Source organism: Pteronotus mesoamericanus, unplaced genomic scaffold (assembly GCF_021234165.1).
Source record: "Pteronotus mesoamericanus isolate MK-2021 breed Mesoamerican mustached bat unplaced genomic scaffold, CSHL_Meso_final contig_163, whole genome shotgun sequence".
Lineage (NCBI taxonomy): Eukaryota > Metazoa > Chordata > Mammalia > Chiroptera > Mormoopidae > Pteronotus > Pteronotus mesoamericanus.
The window spans coordinates 21,976,309-22,004,046 of record NW_026555064.1 but is presented as its reverse complement, the minus strand read 5'-3'; the positions used below and the strand labels follow the sequence as shown (position 1 = coordinate 22,004,046).

The following is a 27,738-nucleotide window of genomic DNA, read 5'->3' as shown; positions in this document are numbered from 1 at the left end:
AGAAGCCCCTTGCTGTGTATCGCAGCACCAAGGCAAGAACAGACCATGTGGCTGGAAGCCTGGGCCGTTTCTCACCGGGGACAAAGAAACAACTATGGAATGGAGGAAAGAGGAGAACGCTGCAGTGCACAGGTGCAGTCAGAGATCACCACTATGAACTCAAGGGTTTTAAGTAGCTCCTAGTACGTGTCCGAAAACGTATAGTACAATGGGAATGGACTGTAACACGCGTGCTGACAGGGGCCTTGACGTGTGCATATGACACTTTTGAACGGGAACTATGCTGCCTGGGGCTGAAGGCTGTGAGAGGAAGGAGACTCACTTCTCACTGCATTTTCCTGTTAGAAGTGACCTCACCATGTCTGGGTATCACCTACTGAAATACCCTGTAATTCTCTAATGTAGCCTCCAGAGCAAGTATCTTCTCGTCCTTCACGCTCTGGACAGAACAGTCCAGAACAGACATACCACGCTAACCTTCAGGGCTGCTCGCTGGCTCACAGGTCTGCAGCGCTCCTCGCAGCGCAACGGCAGCATGTTTCTTTTTCAGTGTTTCCAAGCCTTCTAAAGCTGTAGTGTGTTCAGACAACGACTTTAAAAGGGAAATGCTCTTTACTAATCCAGAAGGCTCTGGAGAATTCCTAGGACTCTTCCAGTATTGTCTGTTTTCTCCAGCAGTATCTCCTTCAGTATGGTCATGGGCTAAACTTGGAATCCCTCCCACATCTTCAGATTCAGGAACATGTGCTTCTGTGTCTTTGGAAATAGATTGCTTTCTTCCCAGAGGGTAAAATGAAAAATGGGAAACTTGGGGGTCTGATTTATCGAGAGCAACACACCCTTCTGTGTAACTCTCACTGGCATTTAATAGCTGGATGCTGTTGTCACTATCAGGGGTCGACAGTAAAACCTGGTCATCATTTTCATCTAAGTCACTTCCCATAATAAAAGGCTGTTGCTGAGTCTGTTCTGAAAATAGGTTGTTTTCAGGAATCTGGTTAGTGTCTGTGTCTAAAAAATGACGAATATGTAAGTTCGAATTTGTACCTTTAGATTTATTTGGGAGTGAAGCAAAATGGCAGTTACTTCTCGCTTTTTGGGCGGGTGTATCACCATCCTCACTGCCCACGTACACATCACTGGGCCACTCCAGAGCTGGGTCACTCCACACGTCCACTCCATCTGCAGCTTCACCCCCGAGCTGTGACGGCAGAGTCTCTTCGGCAGGAAACGTCTCTGTAGGTTCACCCCCAACAGGCATTAAGGGGGGCAGAGGTGCGTTGCCACCTTCTGCACAGCGTGCAGCCTCACAATTCTTCCAAACACCTGAACTGCAGTCGTTGGCCAAGGTGTCCTTTTCCCAGCCCTCTGGATCCTGGGCCATTCCGTGGCTTTCCTGGGGTTCCTCCTCACTATCACTGGTTTCAAAATTGTTCAGATTAAAATTTACCGCTAAAACTGGTTGTGTTACGTTGCTCTTGGGTTCATGCATACTAAGACTTTCACAATCAGCATTCCTTCTAGAAAACATGTCAGTAACACCATCAGAGGTCCTAGAACTGCTACTTAGCAAAGATTCCATTTGTAGACGGTCAGATTCTGGCTGCTGAGACACTGTTTGTTCACACTCCTTCTTGGGTACTCCACATGTATTTATCTCCTGAGCATTTTCTCTAATGAGTGAGCCTTTTGTGCACATGGGGTCATTTTGATTGACAAGTATTTTAGTATTTTCTGGAACATCAGATTTTGATACTAAGCCATAATTTTCCACATTACCACAGGTAACGGGTAAGCTGTTGCTTTCACAGAATGAAGGAATTTGTAATTTTACTTCCCGATCCCAGGATGGATCAGTATTGTTTACTAGCTTGTCTTCATTATACTTTTTCCCATTTTCAGCATCTGTTTCAAAAAAACTCATCCTTTTTTGTACCAAAAGGTCTCTCAAATTTAAATTTATGCTATCTCCCAGAGGTTTGGGTTTCCTTTCTAGATCATTTCCGTCTACAGCAGAAGCATGAACAGGTGAGCTCTGCGAGGATAAATATACAGCCCACCGGCTTTTATTTCTCACACTATTTTTGGACGGTTGCTGGTACTGCAAACTTTCTGTGCTCCCCTCTACACACTCTTCCTGTTCAGTTAAGCACTTCAGATTAGTGGGAATTTTTAAACTTCCTTGTGGCTGCACCTGAGGGAAATGTCCTGTCACGGCAGAATTTACTTCCTTGGACGTACTGGTTGATTTGGACCTCAGAAGAGCTAGGATCTGTGCTTTGCTCCTGACGTTCTGTGCAGCTCCTAAACAGTGAGATGCCAAACTACCTCTTTCCGTGGGCTCACTGGCCAGTAAAGGAACGGAGTGCTCCTCTCCCCACAGCACCTCTGCATCGCCCTTGAAGGACGGGGCCAAGCCAACTGAAGAGAGAGGTGGGCCATTTCTCCCTGGGTCCTTGTAGACAACAGTGTCCTTGGGGTATACCAGCACACTGTTTACGTCTTTCTTGCCAGTAACAGAAAACAAAGGAGGTGCGCGGGAGAATGGAGAAAGAAAAATAGGATCATGGTTTGCAGCCTCCAGTGACGCAGCAGATTCACCATCTTCCATAATAACCATTTTCTTTGGCACTTGACGTGGTCCTTGAAAACCCTAAAAATATTACAACAATTATTAGCTGTTCTATTCTTGCCTATAAAGAAAATGTGAAATGAACAGGCTAAAAAGGGATGTGTATATTTTGCAAGGTGAAATCATAATTAAGATATAAAGTTTGCAAAGTTAAAGTGTAAACTCATTGTTATTAAGAGTTTTTCTAATTAGGGTTTACTTTCTACCTAAGTGTATACTGTAAAATGCCATGTTAATGTGACTATAACAGCTTCAAAACTCACTGCTTCCTGAATGACCTCCCAGGTATACACAGAGCCAGGACTTTTACAGAGAAACTCACAGTGAACTTCCTTTTCAAGCCAGCAGGCTGGCATCTGAGGGACTGGCCAGAGGACATCAGCTGCCTTGGATGGAGCGTGGGCGCCTCCTGGTGAACAGCTCTGCTCCCAGCAACTTGCATGTCCTCCACTGTGATTAAGTACCGATCACTTTCTAAGTCATCTCCAGGGTTCACCTAGATGTTAAAGAACAAACATCAAAATCGCATACCTCTTATTATTTGATGGCTTATGTGGTCTTGTAAGCTTACTAGTACTAGTAAGACACAATGGGTATTACCTAAATTTTTTCTCTATTATTAAGTACTAGTTAAGTACCAACACGCACAAATAAAAGGATAATAACCATAAAAACGTCACGATGTGTTTATTCAACAGCACACTGGGGACCCATAGGAGGCCTTTGCTACAGGCTGCGGGTACAAAGAGAAGCAAGAAAGGTATGCCCAATCTTAAGTTCACTTAGAATCCATACAACTAACTATAATTTTTAAAAACTAGAGCTAATAAATATCAAATATAGCTTTATCACAAGTTAAATATCATAAAGTATTAGTTGTTTAAACCGTATTCCCAAAAAAAGCACTTTGATCACCTCAGAAAATGAAATATAGCATTTGCCACCATCTCTGACTGTAGCATAAAAATAAAATTATCAACCTAGTTGATAAAATCTGTGTGCTATCACAGATAATGTGCTTAATGAGTGAGATGGTTCTGAACAGTAGTTACCACCAGGGAGCACCTATTAAAACAGAGCTTCTTGACCCTCTTTTGATAAACACAGAAACCTCGCAAGCACTATAAGTGTCACATAAAATTTAAAAGCAGATTAAATTCCATGGCCCAAACCAGCACAATGACAAGACGACACAAACGAGCACCCTTAGAGTCCCTGGCCTGAACTGTGCCCTCCCGGCAGCAGCTGGGAGGGGGTATGCCCACGCGGGGGCGTGTCCAGCAGGGGCCTCAGACACACACGCTGAGCTGCAGGAGGATCTGAAAGTGGGAAATGACCTGGAACGTGCAGTCCACCGTCCTGAGTCTTTATACTCGACCGGCCTTTGGTTCCTCTCCCTTCCTCCTCCAGCAGGAAGCACACAGACCCAATGCATGAGACAGTATTTTAAACAGGGGCATCTCCGCAAATAGTTCCTACTGTCACTCTGCCTGTCAAAGCCATGCCACAGACAGACCAATCACTGCCTGAGCCCACAGCCCAGACCCACCACAGCCAGGCTGTCCTGCACGGCACTCCTAACCTGCGGTCACAGGGCTGCGTGAGCATCACATCCAACAATATCTACACACTTCTAGCACAGGGTCTGGCCAATAATGAATGCCCAATAAATACTAGCTTTAATTATTTGTATTAGTGCCTTCACTATACTAATAACAACACTCATAAAAGAAATATTTAAAGAGATTTTTAAACCATACTTAAAAATAAGGTAGACACATTAAAGTACCTCAGGACGCTTCAGAAATAAACTCTCCAAACATTGTCCTTTGTCATCATATAAAGTTGCCTATATTAAAACAAAATAAAATGTTAAGATGCGACCCAACATAACTCTGCTTTCCTTAAACATCTTCAATAGCAAATCTAAAATTGTTCTGTACATAAATCATGTCAGGAAAGGATCACCCACTTTGTTAACTTGGATTAGAAACTGTGTTGTCTGTCTGGCACGTCCCTCCCTCTACGAAGAGAACAAAGGCACACGTAGGCATTCCATTCCTTTCCTGACCGATGAGTCCACCAGCAATGTCTGTTGAACTCAGTTAATGGAAAATAGCAAGAATTTGCATGGGCAGAGAAAAGGCATTACTAGAGCAAGAGGAACAGTGTAAGGAGTGGCTGAGGATATGGTGATATTACCTTTCACGGATCACAGAAAATCTCGGGGGCTAATTTGAATTTATCTTGTTTTCCTATAATCTACCAGTGTGAGGTATATAATGGAGATTAAATACATGAGATAGTTAAAGTTGGAAACCACTACCTTGACTTTAACATTATGACTTCGTATCACAAGAAAACATGAAGGATGTTCAGAATCTAATTAGATGTCTTTTTTAATATAACACAAAATCTGTAAGATTTTGAAGACTTGGTCTAACCAAATAGAAAGAATATAAAAGAAAAAATTACACAGACTAACATCAGACAGTGGATGAAGACAAAGAGTGGATTAAGACAAGTGACTAAAAAATATATAGCCAGGGCCCTGACTGAGTGGCTCAGCTGGTTGAAGCACTGCCCCACCCACCAAAGAGACTGCAGTTTCAATTCCGTCAGGGCAACATGGGAGGCAAGCAATTGCTGCTTCTCTCTCACATCAATGTTTCTCTCTCTCTCTCTCTTTCTTCTTTCACCTTTTTCTAAAATCAATAAATATATCCTTAGGTGAGGATGTAAAAATATAGCCATAGATATATATGTAGATGGGAACAGGCTGAACATTCATCTATTCAAATCAGAAGAATTAACTAATGTCACTCCAATAAATTCAATAAAGAAGAAAATTAAAAATGATAATGACCTGACCTGAGCACAGAGCTATCCAGAGACCAACCCTGTCTAAAGGGCATGACCTTGCACAGACTCCAGCTACTGAAACCAGACACAGAGCTCTCGATTTCTGTCATTGACGGCTTTGAACTTACTTTGTTTCCTAAGTGAGTGACCTTCAGAATTCCATCTTGCCACACTTTTGATTTCTTCATCTTTTGATGAGTATACAGTACCTTATATCCAAAAGCACAAAGTGAAGAAATGATTTCTAAATATAAACATTCAATGTTATATATCTTATACCCTTCTACAAACAAAATATATTTAAGACATCTTTTACCAAAATAAAAGCACAGATATCATAACAATGATAAAAAGTCAACTAAAAAAAGAAACTAGAGCCCTGGCTGGTGTGGCTTAGTGGGTTGGGTGTTGTCTCACAAACCAAAAGGTCACTGGTTCAATCCCTGGTCAGAGCATGTGCCCGGGTTGCGGGTCGGGTTGCGGGCCGGGGGTGTGCGAGAGGCCACCGATCAATGTTTCTCTCGCACACTGATATTTCTCTCCCTCCCTTCCCCCTCTCTAAAAATAAATGAGTGAAACTTTTTAAAAAAAAATTAAAACAAGAAACTAGGTAGTAAAAGGCAAGGAAGGGGAGAAAGGAGATATAAAATCTAAGTAAAAACTGAAGTTAACTTAGTAACAAAAATAATTTTGAGCTTCTTAGTCATCGCGGGAAGGGAAAATGTATTGAGGTACACACTACTGCCGATCTGTGAGTTCTCAATGTGCAGTCCAGAGACTCCTGCAGGTCCCCAAGACTTCTCCGGGGTATATGAGTCAAAACTAATTTCAGGGAGTTACTTGCCTTTCCCCTCTCGTTCCCTGGGGAAAGCACAGTGGAGCTGTGTATGGGTTATTCATGTGCAACACTGTAAGATTCAATTTCAGATTGAATATAGAAGCAGAACTGAGAATTATGTCAAATGTTAAAGGGATAGAAATGCAAAATAGAACAGCAATGCTACTCTTGGCAATGTTTCTTTGTTATTTTGATTGTTTTTGAAAACAGCCATTTTAAATAATGTAATTTATGTTAAGTGTAACGAGTTTGTTGCTTTTAATAAATATTCTTAGAATTTCTCTTATCATTTCTAATAAAAAAAACATCAATAGACATGAGCTCCATAATAAAAAATTCTTTGGGGTCTTCAATAATTTTCAAGAGTAGAAAAGGGTCCTGAGACCGAACGTCTGAGACCAAACCTCTGAGACCACTGATCCAGACAGAGGTGGTGTGCCAGTCCCGCAAGAGGAATAAATTACCTCCTGGTCCCGAAGCTTTGCAAGGTTTTGTTCCAAAGGACTTTGTGCACATATGTGCATAGTAGACAAGAGAAAGGGTTGCCAGTTAAACTACAGGGCAATACTTGAAACACATACACTTACACTAAAGAATTCTTCACTGTCTGACATGTAAACCAAGTGTCTTGCTTTTAGGTTTTGGGGTTGTTGGGTTGGTTTTTTTTTTTGCCAATTCTGGAAACTCTAGCAACATTTGTAAAATGTGGAAGAAAGGAAAAAATAGCAGTAAGACTTACAATAAATTCTTGGCTTTCCATTGTGTTTTCTGAAATGATAAACTAGAAAGGTCCAGAAAATAGTCAGTGGTTTTTCAATCATTTATAACACCTAAAATGAAAAATGACAAAGAATATTGAACCCTGGTGAAAAAACTGAGTATCAAACATAATTTTCCCCAGAAACTCTTGACCCAAGAGAGGAGTCGGAGAGTTACCAAGGTAACCCTAATCCCCTGCCCCTGGGCACACAGCGAGTGGCAGCCCGCTGTGGAGAAGGAATGGGACACGCGAGAAAACAAAGTAAAATATGCAAATGGTTCGCGGTCTGCAAAAAGCCTTCCAGGTGCCAGCGCCTGGATCAGAAACGTGAGTCTCCCTCCCCGCAGGCTGGTGGGTTCCTTGTACAGAACTTTGATTTTTAGTTTTGGGAATTGTTTTTGTCACCACAAGAGGGCCCCCCTGTGTTTTATATTTTTCCTTTTACACCTTCAAGTCAACATACCACCCACTATCTCGTACTCAACATACATAATTTCTCTGCAAGGAAAAAATAATTTTCAATATTGTCGCAGCCAGTTCTGTAGCTATTCTATGCCACTGGGTAAAGCTGTATTGTGGGCAAACTTGGAAAAATCTAAAATCACTGCTGGTGAAGAAATGGAGATGCCAAAGAAACTTTTTTCCCTAAAGCCTCGGTTCCACAGATACGACCCCCGGACCCACAGCACCAGCATCCCCTGGAAGCCGGCTGGGTTCCAGCCCTGACCGACCTCGCCGGGAAGCCTGGGGTCAGGGCCCAGCAGTGTTTCACGGAGCCTGCAGGCGACGCGGACGGCGCTCGAGTTCGAGCCACGGGCCTCAAGACCAGGGCGGGGGTGGGGCGGGGGGTTCGATAACACTGTAATTTGTAATTCTGGATTCCCGTTCTCACTTATACATATAAAACAGGCCCCTACAAATTACTTAGAAATTACACTATTTATTTAGTACTTACTATGTGCCAGGCTAAAATGAACAAAACACTATTCTCAAGCTCAAGGAATTTTCAGTATTGCAGAGCGACGCACAGTAACTACCGTAAAATGGGGCAGGAATCGGCCCGGGAGCGGGGCCGCCCCCGCCGAGGGCAGCAAACCCGGCGCCCGCAGGGCGCACCGCCGAGCTGTGGGCTGGGAACCAGTGACCGGGAAGACGCCCGGGAAGGCACTTCCCAAGAGGAATCCGCACGCACCGAGGCCCGGGCGAGTCCGCCAGGCAGCAGCAGTGGAGGAGCCAAGTGCGAGGCACGGAAAGAGCGGCCATAACAACAGGGCCCAGAGGCCCTCGGTCGCGTGCCGAGTGGCCTGGACTCTCAAGACAGGGCGAGGCCGCAGCCGGGTTTCCGGAGACGCCGGGGACCGGGGCCGTACGAAGACCGAAGTCCGCTCCGGGCAGCGCCGGCTCCACGCACCGCCCGCGGGCAGCCGCAGGCCGCGGAGGCGTCGCACTGCCTCTCAGGCCGCCCCTCCCGGATGCAGGCCCGGACGACGCCCGGAGGGCCAGCGAAACAGGCGTCCGCTGCGGCCGCGGGAGCCACCGGACTCAGCCGCCGGGCCGGCCGCCCTCCGCACGGGGCCCACCGTGCTCGGCACGCGGCGGGGGCGCGCAGGCGCTGCGGAAGGGCAGCTGCCCTGGACCCCGCGCCACCGCGTGCTGGTCAAAGCGCCCACCACCGTGTAGGCGTAGGTATGACCTTTTGTGTTTATTTTACCAAAAAAAAAAAAAAGGAGGGGGGGTTGTGCTCGATAATAGGTGAGCAATTTGCCTGAGACCACAAAGTAAATAAAAGGCAGATTTAGGACTCCAAACCGAGCGGCCAGGACGCTCCGCCCGACGCCCCGGAGGGCGGGCGCGGTCCCCACAACCGACTGCTCCGGAGGACGCGCCGGCCGTTCGGGAACTGCCGGTCAACACCTTGTTCCCCTAAATGAGAGGCTCTACTCGTGGGAGTTAAAACCTAAACGAAATGCAAAGACCCCAAACTCTCCTAAGTGTCAGGTTGGGTGACAAGGATTAAACCTCAAACGCAAAGGCCGGTCGGAGTTTAAACCACCCAGCAGAGCCCTGCTTCCTACGTTCAAAGGAGTCAGCCCCGCTTCCTGACCATGAAACGGGGAAAAGGGCTTTAGTCAAAAGCACCGCGTGCTATTTAAGAGAGGTGTCGGGACAAACATTCCCCGAAAGTCCCCATCTGTCCACCTGTCAAACGACTCCGGTGCCGACCCGCCGCTGGGGGACGGTTTGAAGGCACAGAGGCTTCCACGGGGGACGCGACGGCCGCCGACGCGCAGGGCCGCCGGCCCGGTGCCCCGACGTGCGGTTCGCACACCGCCTGGAACATTCGACGCCCTCGTGGCGTCCCGGCCACTGTCCCCGGGCAGTGCCACACGTTTTTAGCCTTCCTTCCGAATCTCTAATTCGGATGGGTTCTTACCAATGTCCTGGTAAGAAACCGTCCATCCAAATAACGCGCGGTCCCATTTCAAGGGCCGGGCCCCGCGCCCCCACCGACCCGGGATGGGAGGGGTCCCGTCGCCCGGACCCCGCCCCCCGTCAGCGGAGACGCGTCCGCGGGGGCTGTGCCCTGGGACCACCAGGTCCGCACGGCATCCTCACCGTCCGCTCTGGGGTCGCCTCTTCTGTCCGTTCCCCCGAGTCGGCGACGCCGCCTCGGCTCCCACGCCCTCAGTCACGGGAAACCGGGAGGCGCACTCGTCTCTCACTCACAGCACAAACCCGCTTCCAATTCTCCCGCCAAGGGCCGTGACGTCACTTCCTCGGGGCCGACCCGACGCTTTGCCCGCACAGCCGTCTCCACCCGCCAATCAAACTTCTGATTGGCCGCAAGCGCCGACGTCCCGCGCCCGAGCCGCACGCCTGGGACGTAGCGACGGCGCTACGCCTCGGAGCGTCTTTCGGAGGCGTCCGGGAGAGCATGTCGCTCGCTCTATGACGCGATCACAACCACGACTGTGAGACTCGGGAGGCGGAAAAGACTCCAGGACGCAGTCTCTGGCCCGCATTTTGGGACCCGAACGGAGTAAGTTCCCAGTGGAGCCAGAGCCGCTGAGGAGGGGGAGGGTCCGGTGAGGTCACTGCGTCCAGTTGTCTGTCTTCCCGCCACGCCCCCGCGAGCCCGTCGGTGCGCACGCGCGGGGCTGGGGGCGGAGGCGAGCGCGGGGTCCTGCGGCGTCCGTGCCGACGGACTGAGCGGCTGGGGCGGGAGTCTAACGGGAAGTTGCGCTACGTCACAGGCTTGAGCTTTGGTGGCCCGAGGAGAACGGAAGTGAGGACCTGCGTCTTCCCTCTAAGTCACTCTCTCTGTCAAGACTTGAGCGCAGGGGAGCAAACCCGGGTGCCGACTGCGGGGCGGGGGGCGCGCCTCGGGGACGTTTCCCGGGCGAGGAGGCGGCGAGGCCGGCCCGCTGCGACCAGCGCCACGGCTGTCAGCCCCTTGAGCGCGCCGTGTTCCTGAAAAACCTGTAAAAGCCAGGGACGGGCCTTTCCGGGGAAATGCGCGCAGGTGTCAGAGCGTCCTGCGTACCGCTCGCCGGGAGAGGTGGCGAGCCTCTGAAGCGGCCGCGGAGAGAGGCCCCCTGTCCCCGGCAGCGCCCTTCCAGGCTCTCGGGCCCTGGCTGTCACGGGGCTGCTTTGCAACTGGGTAACTTGTAGAAAACGGTAACAATGGGAATTGGCCTTGCAGCTCATTCATTCTGCAGATGTTGCCCCGGCCAGTTTTGCATCTATTAACCCAATTATTTCAGCTCTCCTCAGTGCTTATATTGGGTTGGCCGAAAAGTCCATTATGTTTTTCCCGGAAAATAAAAGACACATTTTTCATGTTCACCAATAACTGTATTGATTTGGATGTTTTGAGTGTGCCACCTGCCTCCCGCTCCTGGCTTCCAGCGGGGAGAGGCCAGGGGCGCTGCCGAGCCTCTTCCTGGGCACGCGACAGCCCCGCAGCAAAGGCGTCTGTGGGTACAATGTCAGCGGCCCCGAGAAACTTCACAAACCACTTCGGACACGTTCAGTCAGTCACGGCACCTTCTCCATACACGGCGCAAGTCTTTTGTGTGTGTTTCATTAGTGTTTTTACCTGTCTTGAAATAATAAAGCATAATATACCAGAAATGTTGCATATTTTATTCTATCTTCAACATTAAAATGTCCACAAAAAACTCAATTTGGGTTAGATTTTCATTGCATGCTGATATGACAGCTGTAACAATACAGTCTTAACAGTTGTTTTGAATGAAGTTAAAGGCAGCTAAGCGCTGCTAGAGCCGGCGTCCGGAAAAAACATAACGGACTTTTTGGTCAGTCCAATATTTGTGTGTGTCTGATTTTTTTTATTTGTCTTTGGTCTTTAACACTATTATTTCCCTCATTAATTACTTAAAAGTCTATTTGTACAAGACTCATAATTTTATCTTTCTAGTAAAGTTTATCGTTTAACCATTTCATGGACCCCAAGAATTCCTGACATCCGTGTACTTGGGAATTCCTCAAATTCCGTGTCCTTGGGTTAAGAGGCCCTGAGTGGAACAGGGAATGGATGGGCGACCCCACGTCGCCTGAGCTCACCAAGCTTTGTCAGGTCCCCGAATCTTTGAGCCTCTGGAAAAAGAAGTTGGAAAAAACTACCTCCTGGGGTGGTGAGGAATTAAAACCCTGTGTGTAAACTGATTGGCATTGTTACACAGTAGCTTTTATTCTTTGTTTGAAGCTCTTGTTTAGAAGCCAGTTGAAAGTCACAGGTTCATTTAACAGTGTTTGAAAAACAAGTGCTCTGTTACAGGATGGTGCTAAGAAACTTCTAATGAGAGTTTGAGCACCAGTCACAAAATCAGACATGTGTTTTAGTTACACAGCTCCTGTGACTTGGGACAGTCTGTACACTGTCCCCACGTTACGGTGACAGTAGTTGTGGAAAACAGCAGATGGAGATGAGAGCCTCTCCAGAGGTCAGATTGCTGGGACTTGGGGGCGGGTTGGTGAACGGTAAGTGGTAATGGTTACGTATTACTGAGCCTGTGCCATAAAGCAGCCATTTGAAGTGCTTTGTGTACATGATTAGTCTTCACAAGACCCTGGTGTGTAGGTATGATTTTCATCCACATTTTGTGAACCCATGGAGAGAGATGCAGTAACTTGCTCACAATCCACCAGCTAGTAATTAGCCTGATTGACTAACTCAGGGGATATGGATCCTTGAATTAGACGAGGATGGTGAGAAGCAGCAGCCCGGGGCGGGGACAGTCCCCTGGCGTGAACGGAGTGACGACACCCCCGTGGGGAACACAGGGCGGCGAGAAAGCGCGGCCGGGCGGCCTGTCCTCCGCAGCCACTACGTGGAGAGGCTCCGTGGTGCCAGGTTTCATTGCCGTCTGTTTAGCCCTTACCTTCCTTTAAGGTGAAGGCATATTTGTGTATCTAGAGAGCATCGTTTTAAATTGCAGTTGCAGACATGTGTTGCGCACCTGGGCAAGAGTTTCTGGCTTCACTCTCTGAGCCACAAAAATAGTGCTTAGGAGACGCAGTGGAGGGGGCTCTTGGCTCAGGTGCGAGGGTGGCGGGGAAAGCCTGCCCCCTGCAGGAGCGCGGCTGCGCGTGCGGCGCTACACCCGGCCCTCGGACGGTGGCTTTGACAGGCGGGGAGCTGCGGGGCTGGTAGCCTGCCCGCTGTCGTTTCTGGCGTTTTCAGAAAGGAGAGGCGGCAGTGGATCCCTCTGTACTGACAATCACAGCGTACGTTTGAATGTTATTTGTAATCCTACCCGCTTACAAAAGAATTGTAATGCTTAACACTTTACGGTTCAGAAGACCCTTTAAAATACGTTATTGGATTATTCAGCAGATGTCTAGTTGCGACCAGGCTCAAGCCCCCGCCCTCATCGTGCGTGTTACCCTCTGGGCAGGCAGAGGCGGTGGCAAGGGGAGGCGACCAGAGGAGGCAGGGGTGCGTGGGGTTGAGGTGGGCAGGGAGGGAAGCGTTTAAATCGGGGTGAAGAGAAAGCGTCTGAGCCAGGGAGGGTTGCAGGGGCCTGCGGGAAGCAGGGGGGAATGGCCAGGGTACAAAGGGCGGAGGGGAGAAGGGCCTGGCCTGCTGCAGGGACAGAAGGAGGGGCGTGTCCTGGTCGCGCTGAGCGGCTGTAGAGGTTTGGGAGGTGGCCCCAGTGAGACGTCCCAGGCCAGGGGAGTAGGACTTGGGGTTTTATGGTGAGTGTGATGATAAATCTCTGGAGGATTTCGTGCGAGCAGGTCGTGTGGTCTCATTTACATACTTAAACAAACGCTTGCTTGGCTGTTGCCCCGTCTGGGTGCTGGTGGGAGGCGGCGCTGGCTGACGTTAGGGCAGCGACCTGCCGCCTCGGACCGGTGGTGGGGATGCTGCCGAGCTGCCGGGGGAGGGGCGCAGGGTTGAGGAAAAGGAGAATTGGGGTGCTTCAGGGGTTCGCCCTCTGCAGTCCTGTAATTGGTATTTTCTGAGATGTGGGAAACGAGGCAAAAAATAAGTTTGTTAAAATTCGAGAGTTTAATTTTTCCCACTTTAAACTCGAGATACACAGTTCAGATCAACAAGTAGAGATGTCACACCGATAGTTGAGTGTTGGAATGGGGAGCTCAGGGGAGAAGTCAGGGCTGGGGAATTGAGATTTGTGCCCCATCAGCCTAGAGCCAAGCGGCTGAAACCGGGACCTTCTGAAAGGATGGGCGCGGGTCAGAAGGGAGCCCAGGACGATGCGGGCAGTGCGGGGCGGCATCAGGCCGAGCAGGCGGAGCAGGGTGGGGGCTCGGGAAGAGGAGGTTGAGGAGGAAAACTCTCCTGGAAGCCCCACGAAGAAACTGTCCTCCAGGGAGTTCCCACCTCAGATGCTGCTCTGGGAGGGAGCCTGGTGGGTGGGCTCAGGTGAGGGTATCAGGTGAGGGATGCGGCTGCAGCTCTGAAGGCACCTGATTGTTTTCTGACAACTCGTTCTGACCTGCAGCTCTCTCTTATGTGTTACGCCAGTGTCAGGTAAATACATACTTCCTCACAGGCCTGTTTTAAAAATTCACACTGGGCCGATCAGCTGAAGCCTGTTCTCAAGGTCCTCTGTGCTGAGCTGGGAGATTGGAAGGGGGCTCTGTGCCCTCTGTCACTGAGCGCAGCCTCTGCTGCAGGGACAGGCTCTCGCTGAGACTCTGAGAGAGGAGCGGGCGTCCTCGGGTTTGCTGAGCTTTCCGGGAGGGTGGGGACGGCAGCAGGGGCGGGGCAGCCCCTGCCCAGACCCGGCCTGTAACCCACAGCTGCTGCACGGGTCCTGCCGCAGGCCTGTGTGGCTTCCGCAGAGAGAGGCAGTGTCTCGGTCGCCCCGGTCTGTGCAGGCTTCAGCTCCCTTTGCCCTCCAGTCTGTTAGGTCCTCTGGTCACGCAGCTGAGGCCTGTGTTCCAGCTGATAGGGACTGAGGAGATAGATAGAACCCTGCCCATGTATCTGAACACTGCTGTTCCCAAGAAAACCGTCACAAGCGGCACTGACCTATTCTTAGGCAGCCGGGCATAGTCCCAGGCCCAATGTTAAGACTTTGCTTGGGTATTCACTTTGTGTGTACAGATGACAAAATTCAGGGAGCGTGTTAGTGACTCCTGCGTGCCAGGGACTGGGGACGGGAGCGTCAGCAAGTAACGCAAACACACTGATTTCATCCATCCTGCACTCGCGGAAGGGCACAGAAACACTTCGTCATCGCAGGTGAGGGAGCAGCCGTGTTGCCTGCAGGCAGTGCCTGAGCTCGAGGAACAGCTGGAGGATGGGGAGCAGGGAGCCGGCCAGAACAGCAGGAGAGGGGGGCCAGGAGCTCAGGCTGGAACGCGGTGGTCCCCTGAGAAGGGCCGATTCCACAGCCGACCTGCCCACCCCTTCTCTGTAGTGAGCCAAAACTAACAATCTAAAAACTAACATCAGGAATCAGTTATTTCATTGGAAGTAAATGAATTAACTTTGAGGTCTGTGGGGATGAAATGTTGGGGTTCCATAATCTTACACTTTAACCTAAAGCTTAGGGATACAGGTTTTATATGCTAGGATACCTTGGTTTAAAAGAACCACAGACCAATGATAGTTTACCCAGCTCATTGCTGGAAATGTTTGGAAATTGCTCCTCTGAAGTTCTCCTGGTAGCCTAAATTGCCTAATTTGAGTCCATTATCCCTTCAGACAATTAAAGACATCTAAATTTTCCTCTATTACCAGACTTGTATTTACTTCTAATTCACAGGAATGGAAGCTGAAAGAGGAAACCAAGAAAAGACAATGGAAGAGGAAAATACAGAAAAAAAAGAGGTAGAGAAAAAGAAACGGTCTCGAGTTAAACAGGTGCTTGCAGACATCACTAAGCAAGTGGACTTCTGGTTTGGAGATGCAAATCTTCACAAGGATAGATTTCTTCGAGAGCAGATAGAAAAATCTAGAGATGGATGTAAGTTGAAGTTATGTATATGATTGAGCCAGGTCTCATATGTGCTGCCTTTGACTACCTTTTTCACTTCTGAATTAGTATGTTAATTCTTTTAATTAGTATACGCTAGATTACTGCTATCTTAGTGTTTTATATACTATACACTAGAGTGTATGCGCATATTACACTAGAACTTTTAAACTTCTGTACTTCTTGGTTGAGGGCTTTATAGGACTCTAGAACTTTAAACCAAAGCAGTTATTCCAAAATCATTCTAAAGACAAATTTTAGAAATTTGATTTACCATGTGGATTTTCCAGATGAGAATGGATGGGCATTAGAGATGTGGCCCACATTTGCCTAGGAAGTAAAATTCAAGACAGTGTTCTTATATAGTACAAATTCTAAAACTTTATTAGCTTTAAAAATTGGGACATGGGTTAAGAAATTTCTAGCCATGACTGCAGTAATTTGAAAATTTAATTCACTTTTACATTTTCTTTAGATGTTGACATATCGCTTCTGGTGTCTTTTAACAAAATGAAAAAGTTGACGACAGATGAAAAATTAATAGCCAGAGCCCTGAAGAGCTCGGCAGTCGTAGAGGTAAGAACTGTTTCCCCACCGTGTGGTTCTCCCCTCGTTACTGCACTGGATTGCTAACCTTGCGCATGCCCCGCAGCTGGACTTGGAAGGCACCAGGGTCAGGAGAAAGCAGCCTCTGGGCGAGAGGCCCCAGGACGAGGACGAGCGGACTGTGTACGTGGTAAGCCTTCTGCTCACGGCCACCGGGCACGGGGGGCCTCTCCACACCCAGGTAAAAAAGCCCGCTGACCTGCAGTAAGAATCCTGGCTTCTACTTTCATCACAGGAGTTACTTCCCAAAAACGTGAACCACAGCTGGATTGAAAGAGTGTTTGGGAAATGTGGCAATGTGGTTTACGTAAGCATACCACACTACAAGTCGACTGGCGATCCGAAGGGATTTGCCTTTGTGGAATTTGAGACAAAAGAACAAGCGGCAAAAGCTATTGAGGTAGGTCCATAATCTAAAAAAGAAAAATATAAAAAATTTACCAAGTGTTTAAATGGCAGCAAAATTTTGCTGGTTTTATTTCAGTTTCTTAACAACCCGCCAGAAGAAGCGCCGAGGAAACCTGGGATATTTCCTAAAACAGTGAAAAATAAGCCCATTCCTGCCCTTCGAGTAGCTGGTGAGTTAAGGCATTTAAGTAAAAATATTTGACTGGCTGCAGCTGCAGCAGTGAGCACTAATGTTAGCATTGTTACAGAAGAGAAGGAAGAGAAGAAAAAGAAGAAAAAGAAGAAAGGCCGGGTAAAGAAGGAAGACAGTGCGCAGACCAAGGAGGCAAACACGGACACAGGGAAGGAGAGCAGCGCCGGCAAGGGGAAGAGGCCCAGGACCACGTCGGAGGGCTCCGAAGGGGGGAGCACTGAACCCCAAAAGCCACCCTCAAAGAAGAGGAAAAAGCGGGTTAAAGCTGAAGGGACCAGCTTACCTCCAGCCCCGGCAGGGAAGAGGAAGCGAAGCAGCTCGGAGGACACAGGCTGCCCAACTCCCAAATCCAAAGTCAAGAAAGTGGACCAGAAAGACAGCCTGGAAAAAGCCCCGGAAGTGCCCAAAGAAAACAAAGGTATTTAGGGCTTTTTATAGCCTTAATTAAGGTTTGGCTCAACCAAAAAAAAAAAAGAAAAACTTTCTTGATTTTGGTCTCTTTTTGTTGTTCTATTACACTTGTTCCATCTTTATTTTTTTAAGATATAGAAATCTCCACTGAAGAGGAAAAGGAGACGGGAGATGTAAAAGACGGGTCACTCTTAAAAACAAAAAGGAAGCATAAGAAAAAACACAAGGAGAGGCACAGAATGGGAGAAGAGGTTATTCCCCTGCGTGTACTATCCAAGTGAGTGGGCGGCGCGGTCAGGGTCGGCCCTCGGGCCAGGCCGTCACCATTGCTAAAGTGCAATTCCAGTCTGTGGTAACAGAGTTGCATATTAGCAACAGTGGCGGCCTCAGCCCACATCTGCACACAGCACAATGGAAGGTGGAAAAGCAACAACCACACTAAAACATGGAAGCACTTATTTCTATCCGTCAAGCAAATGCCTCCATGTTAAAGTAGTGGGTGTTCTTAACAGACCTAAGTTCAGCTGAACTTCTACACCACAGGCGGCGGGTCAGGGTTGAGACAATGCAAAGCAAGACTTACCATCACTAAAACATGGAAGCACTTACTTGTTTAGTTCCAAAGCAAGTACATCCACGTTTAAGTGGTGGGGAGCCTAGTCTTGGAAAATCTTGAAATCCTGATCTTGCTTCAACCTGTAAAGTAAGTTTAGAAAGTAAAGTTGGATCCAAGATCGTGGGTTTGGAGATACCTCCACTGAAACATGGAAGCACTTACTCAGTTTCACACAGCAGGTACCCCCATGTTAAAGCAGGGGGGGTCCCCGTGGCTTCTGGAAACGGGCGAGGTTCCCATCCACAGCTGTTAATTGGGACTCACTTCTACTAAAACATGGAAGCACTTACTACATAAGTCACAGAAAGCACTTCCATGTTAAAGTGAAAGGGAGCCCTGGACTTCCTGGAGCCGAGGGAGAAAGCGCGCGGCCCGCATACCTTCTGGAAGAACCTTCCGGAAGAACCATTTCTTAACTACCCTGGGCCAGAGGCTCCGGAGGGTCCCGTCGTCATCGAGAAGGTTAAAAGGCAAGGATTCCTGGCTCCTGTATTTATAGGATCCTTAACTCTGAATTTCTTTTGCCTTTTTATCTTCGAGAATCATTAAGGGCCTTTTGATATTCTAATGTCTCAGCTCTCAGGGAAGGTCTGATCCTGGGTGGGTCTGGAACTTTTTTTTTATTTGAAGTATACAGATGTCAATGTTAACAGCTAAAACCATTACCACAAGATCCCCTGCTTTTTAAAACCCTCTCCTATCTGCCTGTTTGATGGCCGAGATTAGGGCTGACAATGGGGGCTCGGAGGGGCCCGCAGGGCCATTGTGTTTCTGTCTGGAGGGAGCATCTCCGTGCTGAATGCATGTAAATAAGTGGCTTCCAGGGGGTGTTTTTTCCTTAGGAATTCCTTTTCCTTCTTGTAAATAACTAAGGAATGTTATCTCTGAAATTGGAAGCCATGTAACAAGTAATCTTTAAATTTCAATCTCCCATTTTCTCCCCCCAGAGGTGACTGTTCTAGTAAATGTTACCAGTTAATTAACTTAAAACTTCGGTTTCCAAAGTTTAAAGTGGAAGCATGCTCAAGAATGGGAACGGCGGATTAAAGACCTTTAGTGTGAATGTTGAGGCAGGGGCAGCCCCCTGTGCTTGTTTGCTGGGTGGGTTTGGAATAACCTGAGTGTTTAAGTGAGTGGATACATTTAATCACCTGTGATTTCTAATGTACGGTTTCTTCTTTACAGGACCGAATGGATGGATTTGAAAAAAGAATATTTAGCACTGCAAAAAGCCAGTATGGCTTCTTTAAAAAAAACAATATCCCAAATAAAACTGGAGTCAAAAATGGAAATAGACCATGAAGAAAGTAATAAGTCTGGAATGAAAAATGAAAAATGTAAACACTATGATAGTTTTTGTATTGTTTTTATATACTAAAATACTATTTCTGTGTTATAGGATGAATTTTAATTTTTAAAAACTTAAGTATACAATAGTCATTAGAAAAATTACTGATTTAGCAAGTTGTCCAGATGTGTGACTTATTCTTCATATAAGAACGTTCTAAGGACTCATTTAAAGCAGTATAATTTCTAATCAGTTATTTACATTTTCCCTAGTTTTCGTAAGTTAGATTTAGTAACCAGTGCCTAGTTTATGAATTAAGTTTGTATAGACAAAGGTTGGTAATTTCTCACTTGTCATTTCATTCCATAGTATTACCCACAAGCAGAAACAAATCAAAAATCAAGATTCTTATAAAATCTTTAATATTAGGATATATTTTAAATTTTCACATCTGAATGATTATATAGAATATTCTATAGTCCATGCTTGTTTATTTCTCTATTAAGTACTTTTTGTTATTTGGTTCAGGGAAAGGAGGCATTTTTGTGGAAGAATTTACAAGTGTTCTTCTAAAAGTAACAGTTTGCATTTACAGTTATAAAAGTTTTTGTATTTTATTTCATGGTAATCAACAGTCAGCCTTGTGACTTTGTTAGGGTAGTTTGTTCTGAACCCCAATGGCTTGCAACGTAAGTTAATTACATAAATTATGTTACAATTAAGTTTTAAATTAAGTAAATTAATTATTTAAAGCAGCCTAAGACATGATGATGTTATTCTAGAGAGGTCCTACGTGATAAACGGTTAGGTGTAAGAGTTTTTTCTGGTCTTTTCCTGCTCCATCAGCAGCAAACGAGGAGGAGCGCTGTCCCCCGCAGGTCCCCGCCACGGGGCCGCAGTTTGTGAGTGGGGTGATTGTGAAGATCGTCAGCGCCGAACCCCTGCCGGGCAGGAAGCAAGTCAGGGTGAGGCCCAGAGTCCCCAGGGTGCGCGCCCCCCGGGTGGGAATACGTGTGGAATATGAAAACAAATCGCATTAGAATGTGTTCTGTAGGGTTTGAGTCCATAGTGACACTTAAATTCGACCTGCAGCAGAATCCACGAGCACGTTCCTCGCTGGGCCACGTTTACTGTGAGCGCAGACGCCTTCTCTGGGGAGGGCGCGGTGTGTGCGTTTTGGGGCCGCAGGCAGGGAGGCCGTGCCGCCGTCCTGCTGGCTGAGGGAGTGGGTGCGGCGAGGCCCTTCCCCAGGATCCCATTTGTAGGGGACTGGTTTTGTTTTCAGAGAAGTGAAATTTTAGACAATTTAATCAACGTGAGAGTTGGTCTCAAATTATTTTAAAATTGCAGTTACCTGCTCTTGTCAGGTTTTGAAGCAAACTAGATAATTTTTTGTTTTCATTAGCGCTCTTAGCTTTCAGTAAACTCGTAAAAGATTTTGGCCGTCCCAAAAGTCAAAACTATTTTGAAATAAGAGATAATAGGTACATGTTTTTTTCTTCACTTGTATTTAGACTTTTTTGCCTGTTGATGAATTCTCTTGTGAATTGAAATTTTTTTTCCTGAGAAATGCACGGTGTTTTGGAAGAAAAAAGCCTTTTTTAATGTTTAAAATCTTTTTTGGTATTTTCAGTCCATGCTCATTGTTTTAAAAATTTGAGACAATTACAGAAAAGTGTCAAGTGTTTTAAAAAACTATAGAAGTTTTATGTGAACGTGCAAGTGTATCCAGACTTTTCCATAATGTACATTGCAAGTGCTGTTTGACAGTGGGTTTTTTTACTTTATGTAATTTATGTAACAGAACTTTTTGAACACGAGTGCAGCAGTGTTTCTGACTGACTGCTTCTCTGTGAGGCGGCTCCTCAGCCTGTCACCCGGTCGGTCGGGTGAGAAGGCGCTCAGCACAGAGGACCAGGCACAGCCTGCGTGGGTCCCCGACCCCCGCCCCCCCAGCCGCGGCAGGCAGGGGCTCCCTCCCTCTGAAACCGTCTCCCCACCTCCTGTCGCTGTCAGGGCCCGTGAGCTTAGGCTCCCCTGGGGTACAGGTCGGGGGCTTGGTTTGTTCCAAGTTGGTAATACCAGTTTGCAGTGTTGTTAGAATATGGAATTTCACAGGACAGGGATAAAATGGAGGACAGAAACGCTGCTGTGGTTGGTCATATTGCAGAAGATTTAATAGAAAAACTACTTGAAGTTCGTTACTTGGAATGACGTAGGTTTCTGTCAATTACAAATCCTTCATTTATGATCACCAGAGTCATAAAGTACCTATCAATCAAGCTCATAGTTACATACAGTTTGCCGGAACAAAACTGAGCTGTGCGGGCCTGACTTGTTTGCGACGTGCCCTGTGGGTCCCCGGCCAGTTGTCAGCCCAGGGAGCGTTGCGCCCAGAGATTGCGCTGTGGTGCGGATGCGGGTTTAGTGAACGCCTCTAACGGTGGCACTCTAGTAAGCTACAGAATCAGTTACGTGGCTGTACTGCCAGTGAATGGTCAAATATTATCAACTTGGCCTTTCGTGTAGAGTTAGTGCTATTAACTAGGTAAAGAAATGGGAAGAAGAGACAAGTGTGTTTGTTCTTTTATTTTCATTGAACTCGCACACATTTATTAGGTGCCCCCTTTGTAAATGTAAGCGTTAAGACTTCGTCCCTGGCTTCTGTAGACTCAGGTATTTACATATGTACCCTTCGTTATTAACTACTAAACGTTCCTCATTCTTTGATGAAGTAATAATTCTAGCTTTTTCTCAGTTGCCTGTAATTCACACTTTAAAAATCCAGCATCTAAAAGTAACCTAAATTAGTTGTGGCTTGAAATTTTAGATCAAAATTAAAGGGGCTGAGATGGATAAGGCATCTTTTTTTTCTGTTTCTTTTTCTTTTTTTTTGGTTGGGAATCTTCAGTTATTTCTTTAACTGTATGAGTTGAGACTGATAAATGAAGAATTAGTGTAACATTCCTGCATAATTGCATTGTATTTACTGTAGAACCTGCTGTGAAGAAGGATTCCGCATGCAGGAATGTTGTTAATTGGGCCTCCCAGCAGGCCTGGGGGGGGCACTTCCTCCGCGTGGAGGACTGCAGCTTGTTTCGGGGGCTGCGTAGCTGTGCCGCCAGAGAGAGAGAGGGTTTGAGCTGTTTTCTCAAAGATCCACTCAGAAACCTAGAATTTTTGTAGGTTCACTGAAAAATTTTTTTTTGCATGAATTGCTATAAAAAGTTGGATGTTTTGCATGTGTATTTTAAGTCCTAAGTTACTTTGTACAGAGGTGCAGAGAAACCCACCTTCACCCCAGTCCATTGTGGGGGTTTTGATCCTGTTTTTAGTCCTACCCCTCGTTCCGACTACACCCAGGCTTGGCGCCCGTGTGGGCAGGAGGCTGGAAGGGAGGCTTCTGTCCATTCTGCTCTGCAAGTCTGTTGTCCTTACGCAATGTTTTCATTCCAGGGAGATTTTTAAGGATGTGATTGAATAAAAGAAAGCTATGACTAGAGTCGATGTCTGATTGGTTCTGAAGTGTGTCCATGTCAATTTTTAAGATCATATGCATATATTTTAGAAGAAATGTTTGATGTAGAGTAGTTACTTGTCATTTTAAGCTTCTGGTGGCGTAACACTTTCTGACATGACCATTGGAGAAACGTTAGCGTTGTTGTGAAACATTTGTTTCACATCGCGTCTCTCTGACCTCTGCTGCAGGACACCTTGGCAGCAGTCTCAGAGGTGGTCTATGTCGACCTGCTGGAAGGAGACACGGAGTGCCACGTGAGGTTTAAGTCCCCGGAGGATGCACAGGCAGTGATAGACGCACATGTGGAGATTAAAAAGAAACACTGCTGGCAACTCGAGATTCTTTCTGGTAAACCTTCATGGAACCCTCCTTTGTAACAGTTGTGTTGTGGGGTGGTTGTATTATATTTTCTGAGTTTGGCTAATGGAACTAGTATTTTTTGGGTCCTCTTACATGCGTAAAGTAGCACTGAATACAATCTGACAATGATTCCGGTTCTACAGAGAGCGTAATGCCTTGACTGCTTCCTCACAGGCAGCCTCAGGTTCAGTGACCAGCGTTTCCGTTTGTTTTCAGGGGATCGTGAACAGAGGTATTGGCAGAAGATCCTGGTAGACAGGCAGGCCAAGCTGAACCAGCCTCGGGAGAAGAAGAGAGGCACTGAGAAGGTGATCAGTCGCTCTCATTTTGTTTTCATTTCGTTTTCATTTCATTATCTTTTGTGGGGGTTTTTGTTTTGTTTTGTCTTTTTGGTAGCCTAAGCCTTTTTTGGAAGCCGATGGTCTCTGACAGTGATGAGCGGTTCTAAAATAACCGTGGTTTTGCTGCACATAACAGGCATTTACATGGTACACACTGTGCATTAGATTGAGAGGGAATTCTTATTCTCGAGATTTTAGAAATACACGAAATTAGAATTATTTTTCCCACAAGGGTACATGATTTAATTTAGAGTTTTGTATTTCTCCTTCCTTTCTTTTCCTCTTTTAAACTAGCTGTATAACGTAAAGCAGCCTTGATCTCTGGCTGCTGTGGTTCTAGCTAGATGGTAAATGATTGTTCAAACATTGTCTTAAGGATGAAGGCACAAAGTATTTAGAGTGTCGCTTTTAAGGATACAGCCTTTAGAGATAAGATTGAGCAACTTTATGCATGATGTTCCCTGTATGAGTGATAAGCTTTGTTACTTTTTCTCTAGAATAGTCAACAGGTGATATAAACAAATTTAAGTACATTAACCAATGTAAAGCAAGCTTCTCTTTCAATAACTTTAAGTGACAATGAATAATTTATTAAATCATTATTGTTTCTAGTGAGCTGTCAAGTGTATTATTTTAAAACAAATTATAATACATGCAAAGGTTAGTGCATTTTAAAATGCTTAGAACAGAACAGGGTACATAATAACTAAATCACTATTATCAAATTTTTAAAATGTAAATTATGAAAGTCAGGTAAAGCTGTAAAGATGTACATCCTTTTATCATTGGTTAGCACTTAAAAAGTCATAGTTTCTGTATTCTAGGTTTGTTGGTTTGGATTTGTATGTTATGTATAAAATTCTTTTTTTCTTAAACCTAAACATCGAGTGTTTTTCCCCAGCCTTGCATCCCCTGCATTCACTGGAATGCGGGATGATTTGTGGGGAGGTTCCCTGCTGGTCGTGGTTAATTCTGTTTCCCTGCCTGCGGGCCTCACGCGCCAGGAGCCTTCCGTCCTCGGCACCCTGTCCCGCCTCTGAGGAGCTAATTTGAAAGCCTGCTGGAGATTATTTAAATGTTAAAGTCACTAATCCCCAACTCAGCACGGACATGAAGCTACTTTGTTAAATCATACTTTATCTGTAATTGGTGTGTAATTTTATTTAAATTTTATATTTGTAACATTAGTAATTTTGTTTTTTCAGAAAGATCCAATTTTTGTAAATTTGAGGCAAGGAAACAAACATCAACTGCGGGTTTATAAAGTATAAAGTGAGTTGAAGCACCGGGAGGAGCTCCATCCCTGAGGCGCAGGGTCCTTTTCCGGCCCCGCTTACCTGTTGCACCTGCAGGCTTGTCCTCAGAGCAGCCAGGTGGCTCCTTTGGCAAAATGAAAAGAAGAGCCACACGAAACAGGCCCTGCCAGGCTTTCCGGAGGAGAGGGACAGGCCACGGTTATCGTGCCCCCTGGCTTTTCTGTCAGCCTGTGTAGTTAATTTTTTAAAAATTTATTTACTTATTTTTCTAGCGAGAGTAAGGGAAGGAGAGGGGGAAACAAACATCAATCAGTTGCCTTTTGCACGTCCCCAACCTGGTCCTGCCCTGCAGCCCAGGCACGTGCCCTGACGGGGAATCGAACTGGCGGCCTTTAGGTTTGTGGGACGATGCCCAGCCCACTGAGCCATACCAGCCAGGGCCAGTCCATATTTTTGAGTGTCCACTGTTGTTAGACTCACTGAGGGTACAGCCCTGAGCGACAGCGTAGGCGCTGGGGACAGTGCTGTGCGGAAAATACAACGAGGCTCCCCCGGGAGCCTGCTCCTCAGCTGCGTGCGTCTGGGGCCTCGCAGGGGGAGCGACAGCCAGGAATCTCAGACGCTCGCTTCCTGGGAGGCCACAGGAAGTGCAGAGGCCTGGAGGCGAGGGTGGCGGACGGGTGTAGCTGGAGAGCCCAGAGCAAGCCCCTCGGTGAGGGGAGGGAGGTTACGCAGAGAAGGCCCGCAGCCCACAGGGAGACGCAGGCGCTTCCCTGGCAGGACAGCCCAGCCTGCTCCACCGCCGCGTGAAAGGACGCGTGTTTGAATGCTTGTTGTTTTTATCAACGTCGTGGTTTTCTCCCAGTTACTGGTATGTCAGATACTCATCAGGTCACTCATAACATTGCTGAGAGCGAGTGGGTATGGCAGCCGCCACCCGACTCGCCAGGGAGCAGACCTTCCGTGGGACCGAAAAGTGTCCTGCCAAGGGCCACGTGTCACAGACACTGGAAAGAAACTGTTAGCGATGACTCATCAGAATCTGTATTTTTGTGAGAATAAGATTTCCATTTCTTCCAAAGCCAACTAAAATGCTTAAAATGTTTTTATCAAGAAAGCTTCTGGAATATTTAGACATTTTTAATGGTCTTCCTCATTTCACGTAATTTCATGCCTTCTTTGAAAATATTCAGATTTGTGTTCTGGGGTAATAAATATTGAATAAGAAGTACTCTGAGCAGCAGGTTGTATTTGGGACATTTTAAAGTTCAAATGTGTAAGCAAACCTTTGGGTAGCATTCAGCCCGAGACGTGCCGTCTGCCCCCAGGAAGCCTGCGCCCTCAAGGGCACTCGCTGGCGGGTGGCACAGCCTGCCAGGGCTTCTGCAGGCCGCTGCCCAGGCCCCAGCGGACAGGCCGCAGCCCACGGTCGGTCCTGAGCCCTCCGGGCAGGTAACAGAAATCGCCTGCCTGGAGTGTGGCTATTTTTTATTGTAACATTTTTAGTAACTCGGAATTAAAATGGAAGGTTTTTAGATAATTTAAAGATTTAATACCTATTCTACATGGAAAATCATGATCTTGACAGTTCTTTCTGTTGATTTGACCTAAGTCTTACTATCTCATTTGTCTTCCTCTCCATCTTTTGAAAGAAATTTTATTCAAGCTGATAGTTGTAAAATTTTTCTAGTCATAATTATCTTTTTGTTTTTAGGTATACAATACATTCTAATTTCTGATTTTTTTCTCCGCAGTTAATCAACAAAGCTGAAAAGATTAGACTTGCAAAGACTCAACAAGCAAGTAAGCATATTAGATTTTCTGAGTATGAATGAAAAATGTTGGTTCATCTCTTAAGATTTCACTGGACGCTTAAGAAACTCATTTTTATTATATTAGTAATGCATAATGAATTTTTTAAACCTACTTTTACTTAAAAGAACTTGTAAATAAGATTTTTTTTGTAGCGACAAGTACATTGTAAACCACACTTTTTCATTAAACATTTTATTTGTTGAAATTACCTTACATAAATCAACTTCAAAGCAGCTTAGTAAATAAATGTTTTGAACATTATTGTTATTTTGTTGTTCTTACATTACTAACATAGTAACGCCCCACAAAACCACCAGTACTGCATAACTACATCGCTGAGAACACACGAGCAGACGCCCCCTGCACGCGTCTGCAGGCTGCTCTTCCATGTCGGGTGTCCCGTGCGTCCACGCAGGTCAGCTGCACGAAGACGTGCGTGCGATCTGTTGATTGCACTCGGCCCGTCTGAATTTCCATTGAACAGGCCATATGACCTGTTTTCAATTAAAATGCCCTATTTCAAAAGTGCTGCCTCCGGGTTCCACAAACGAAGACAGAGCACATGGAGGGGAAACCCTGGAACCAGCACCAGCATGAGGGAGTCTCACAGGGCACCTGGGGCCCCCGGGCTGGGGCAGGGGCAGCCTTCCTGGAGCCCCTGGCGGGGGGGGCCCCAGGGCCTGTGCCACTAGTGACTCGGTCTCAGCCCCCCGAGGCAGTTGGGACAGGCCCGGGGCTGCCGGGGCCCTTTCCCCGGCCCAGAGCCCTGTCCCTTGGCCGGCTGCCCCTCTGGTGCATTTCCGGGGCTTGCGGCCAGAGGTGGGTGGAGGTGGCCACCTCTCCCGTTGGGGTCAGCAACCAACAGGATGCCTTCCAGAAACGGGTGTCCTGGCGGCTCACTCATTCTCCTCCGCCCACGAAGCAGAGCCGCAGACACACCAGACACACCGAAGGAGGGAGGGAGGGAGGGAGGGAGGGAGGGAGGGAAAGGCCTGACAAAGAGTCGCTGGACTCCGTGGTGAGCGTTCTGCTTGCCTGTGCTCCCGCTGGTCCAGAATGGTCAGCAGCAGGTGTGTGTTTCAGGAGCTCAGTTGACCTCAGGAAGGACAGTCTGAAGGTGACTTTGGAGAGGTTATCAAGTAACATGGCAGTGAATCTCCCCCTGGCAGTTTCTAAGACAAGATAAGCGCTCCTTGGGCAAGTGCCTGCCTGTGGACACGGGAGGTGATCGTGAAGGTGTTCAGACTCTGACCCCTCTGTCCCGGAGCTCCCGTCCCAGGGGCAGAGAGAGACAGTGAGCAGAAACAGCCAAATCACAGTTGCTGGGTAATTCCTCCAGACAGACAAGGACGAGGGGA

At 47.1% G+C, this 27,738-nt stretch overlaps 2 protein-coding genes across 6 annotated transcripts in view; one reads left to right on the top strand and one right to left on the bottom strand.

Moving 5' to 3' along the window:
• The window catches only part of ZGRF1 (zinc finger GRF-type containing 1), a 39,812-nt gene extending 32,720 nt beyond the window's left edge, over positions 1-7,092 (bottom strand). The window contains exons 1-5 of the mRNA XM_054562166.1: positions 7,072-7,092; positions 5,623-5,703; positions 4,422-4,481; positions 2,955-3,128; positions 478-2,653 (exon numbers count right to left, since the gene is read on the bottom strand). Coding sequence (XP_054418141.1) covers positions 478-2,653; positions 2,955-3,128; positions 4,422-4,481; positions 5,623-5,703; positions 7,072-7,092 — 2,512 coding nt within the window. The remainder of the gene's footprint in view (positions 1-477; positions 2,654-2,954; positions 3,129-4,421; positions 4,482-5,622; positions 5,704-7,071) is intronic.
• A 2,878-nt stretch (positions 7,093-9,970) lies between these two features.
• LARP7 (La ribonucleoprotein 7, transcriptional regulator) lies at positions 9,971-26,557 on the top strand. Of its 5 annotated transcripts, none has more exons than XM_054563749.1 (13): positions 9,971-10,132; positions 15,357-15,557; positions 16,042-16,142; positions 16,219-16,302; positions 16,408-16,572; positions 16,657-16,750; positions 16,829-17,191; positions 17,317-17,461; positions 18,986-19,137; positions 19,938-20,053; positions 22,797-22,956; positions 23,185-23,276; positions 26,320-26,557. In XM_054563749.1, the coding sequence occupies exons 2-13, from the start codon at positions 15,359-15,361 to the stop codon at positions 26,398-26,400; spliced, it is 1,752 nt and encodes a 583-aa protein (XP_054419724.1). In that variant the 5' UTR covers positions 9,971-10,132; positions 15,357-15,358; the 3' UTR covers positions 26,401-26,557. The 5 variants fall into 5 exon arrangements, with proteins under 5 accessions (XP_054419724.1, XP_054419715.1, XP_054419708.1 ...); XM_054563740.1 differs by having other exon boundaries at positions 19,935-20,053; XM_054563733.1 differs by lacking the exon at positions 26,320-26,557 and having other exon boundaries at positions 23,185-23,395.
• The last annotated feature ends 1,181 nt before the right edge of the window (positions 26,558-27,738 follow it).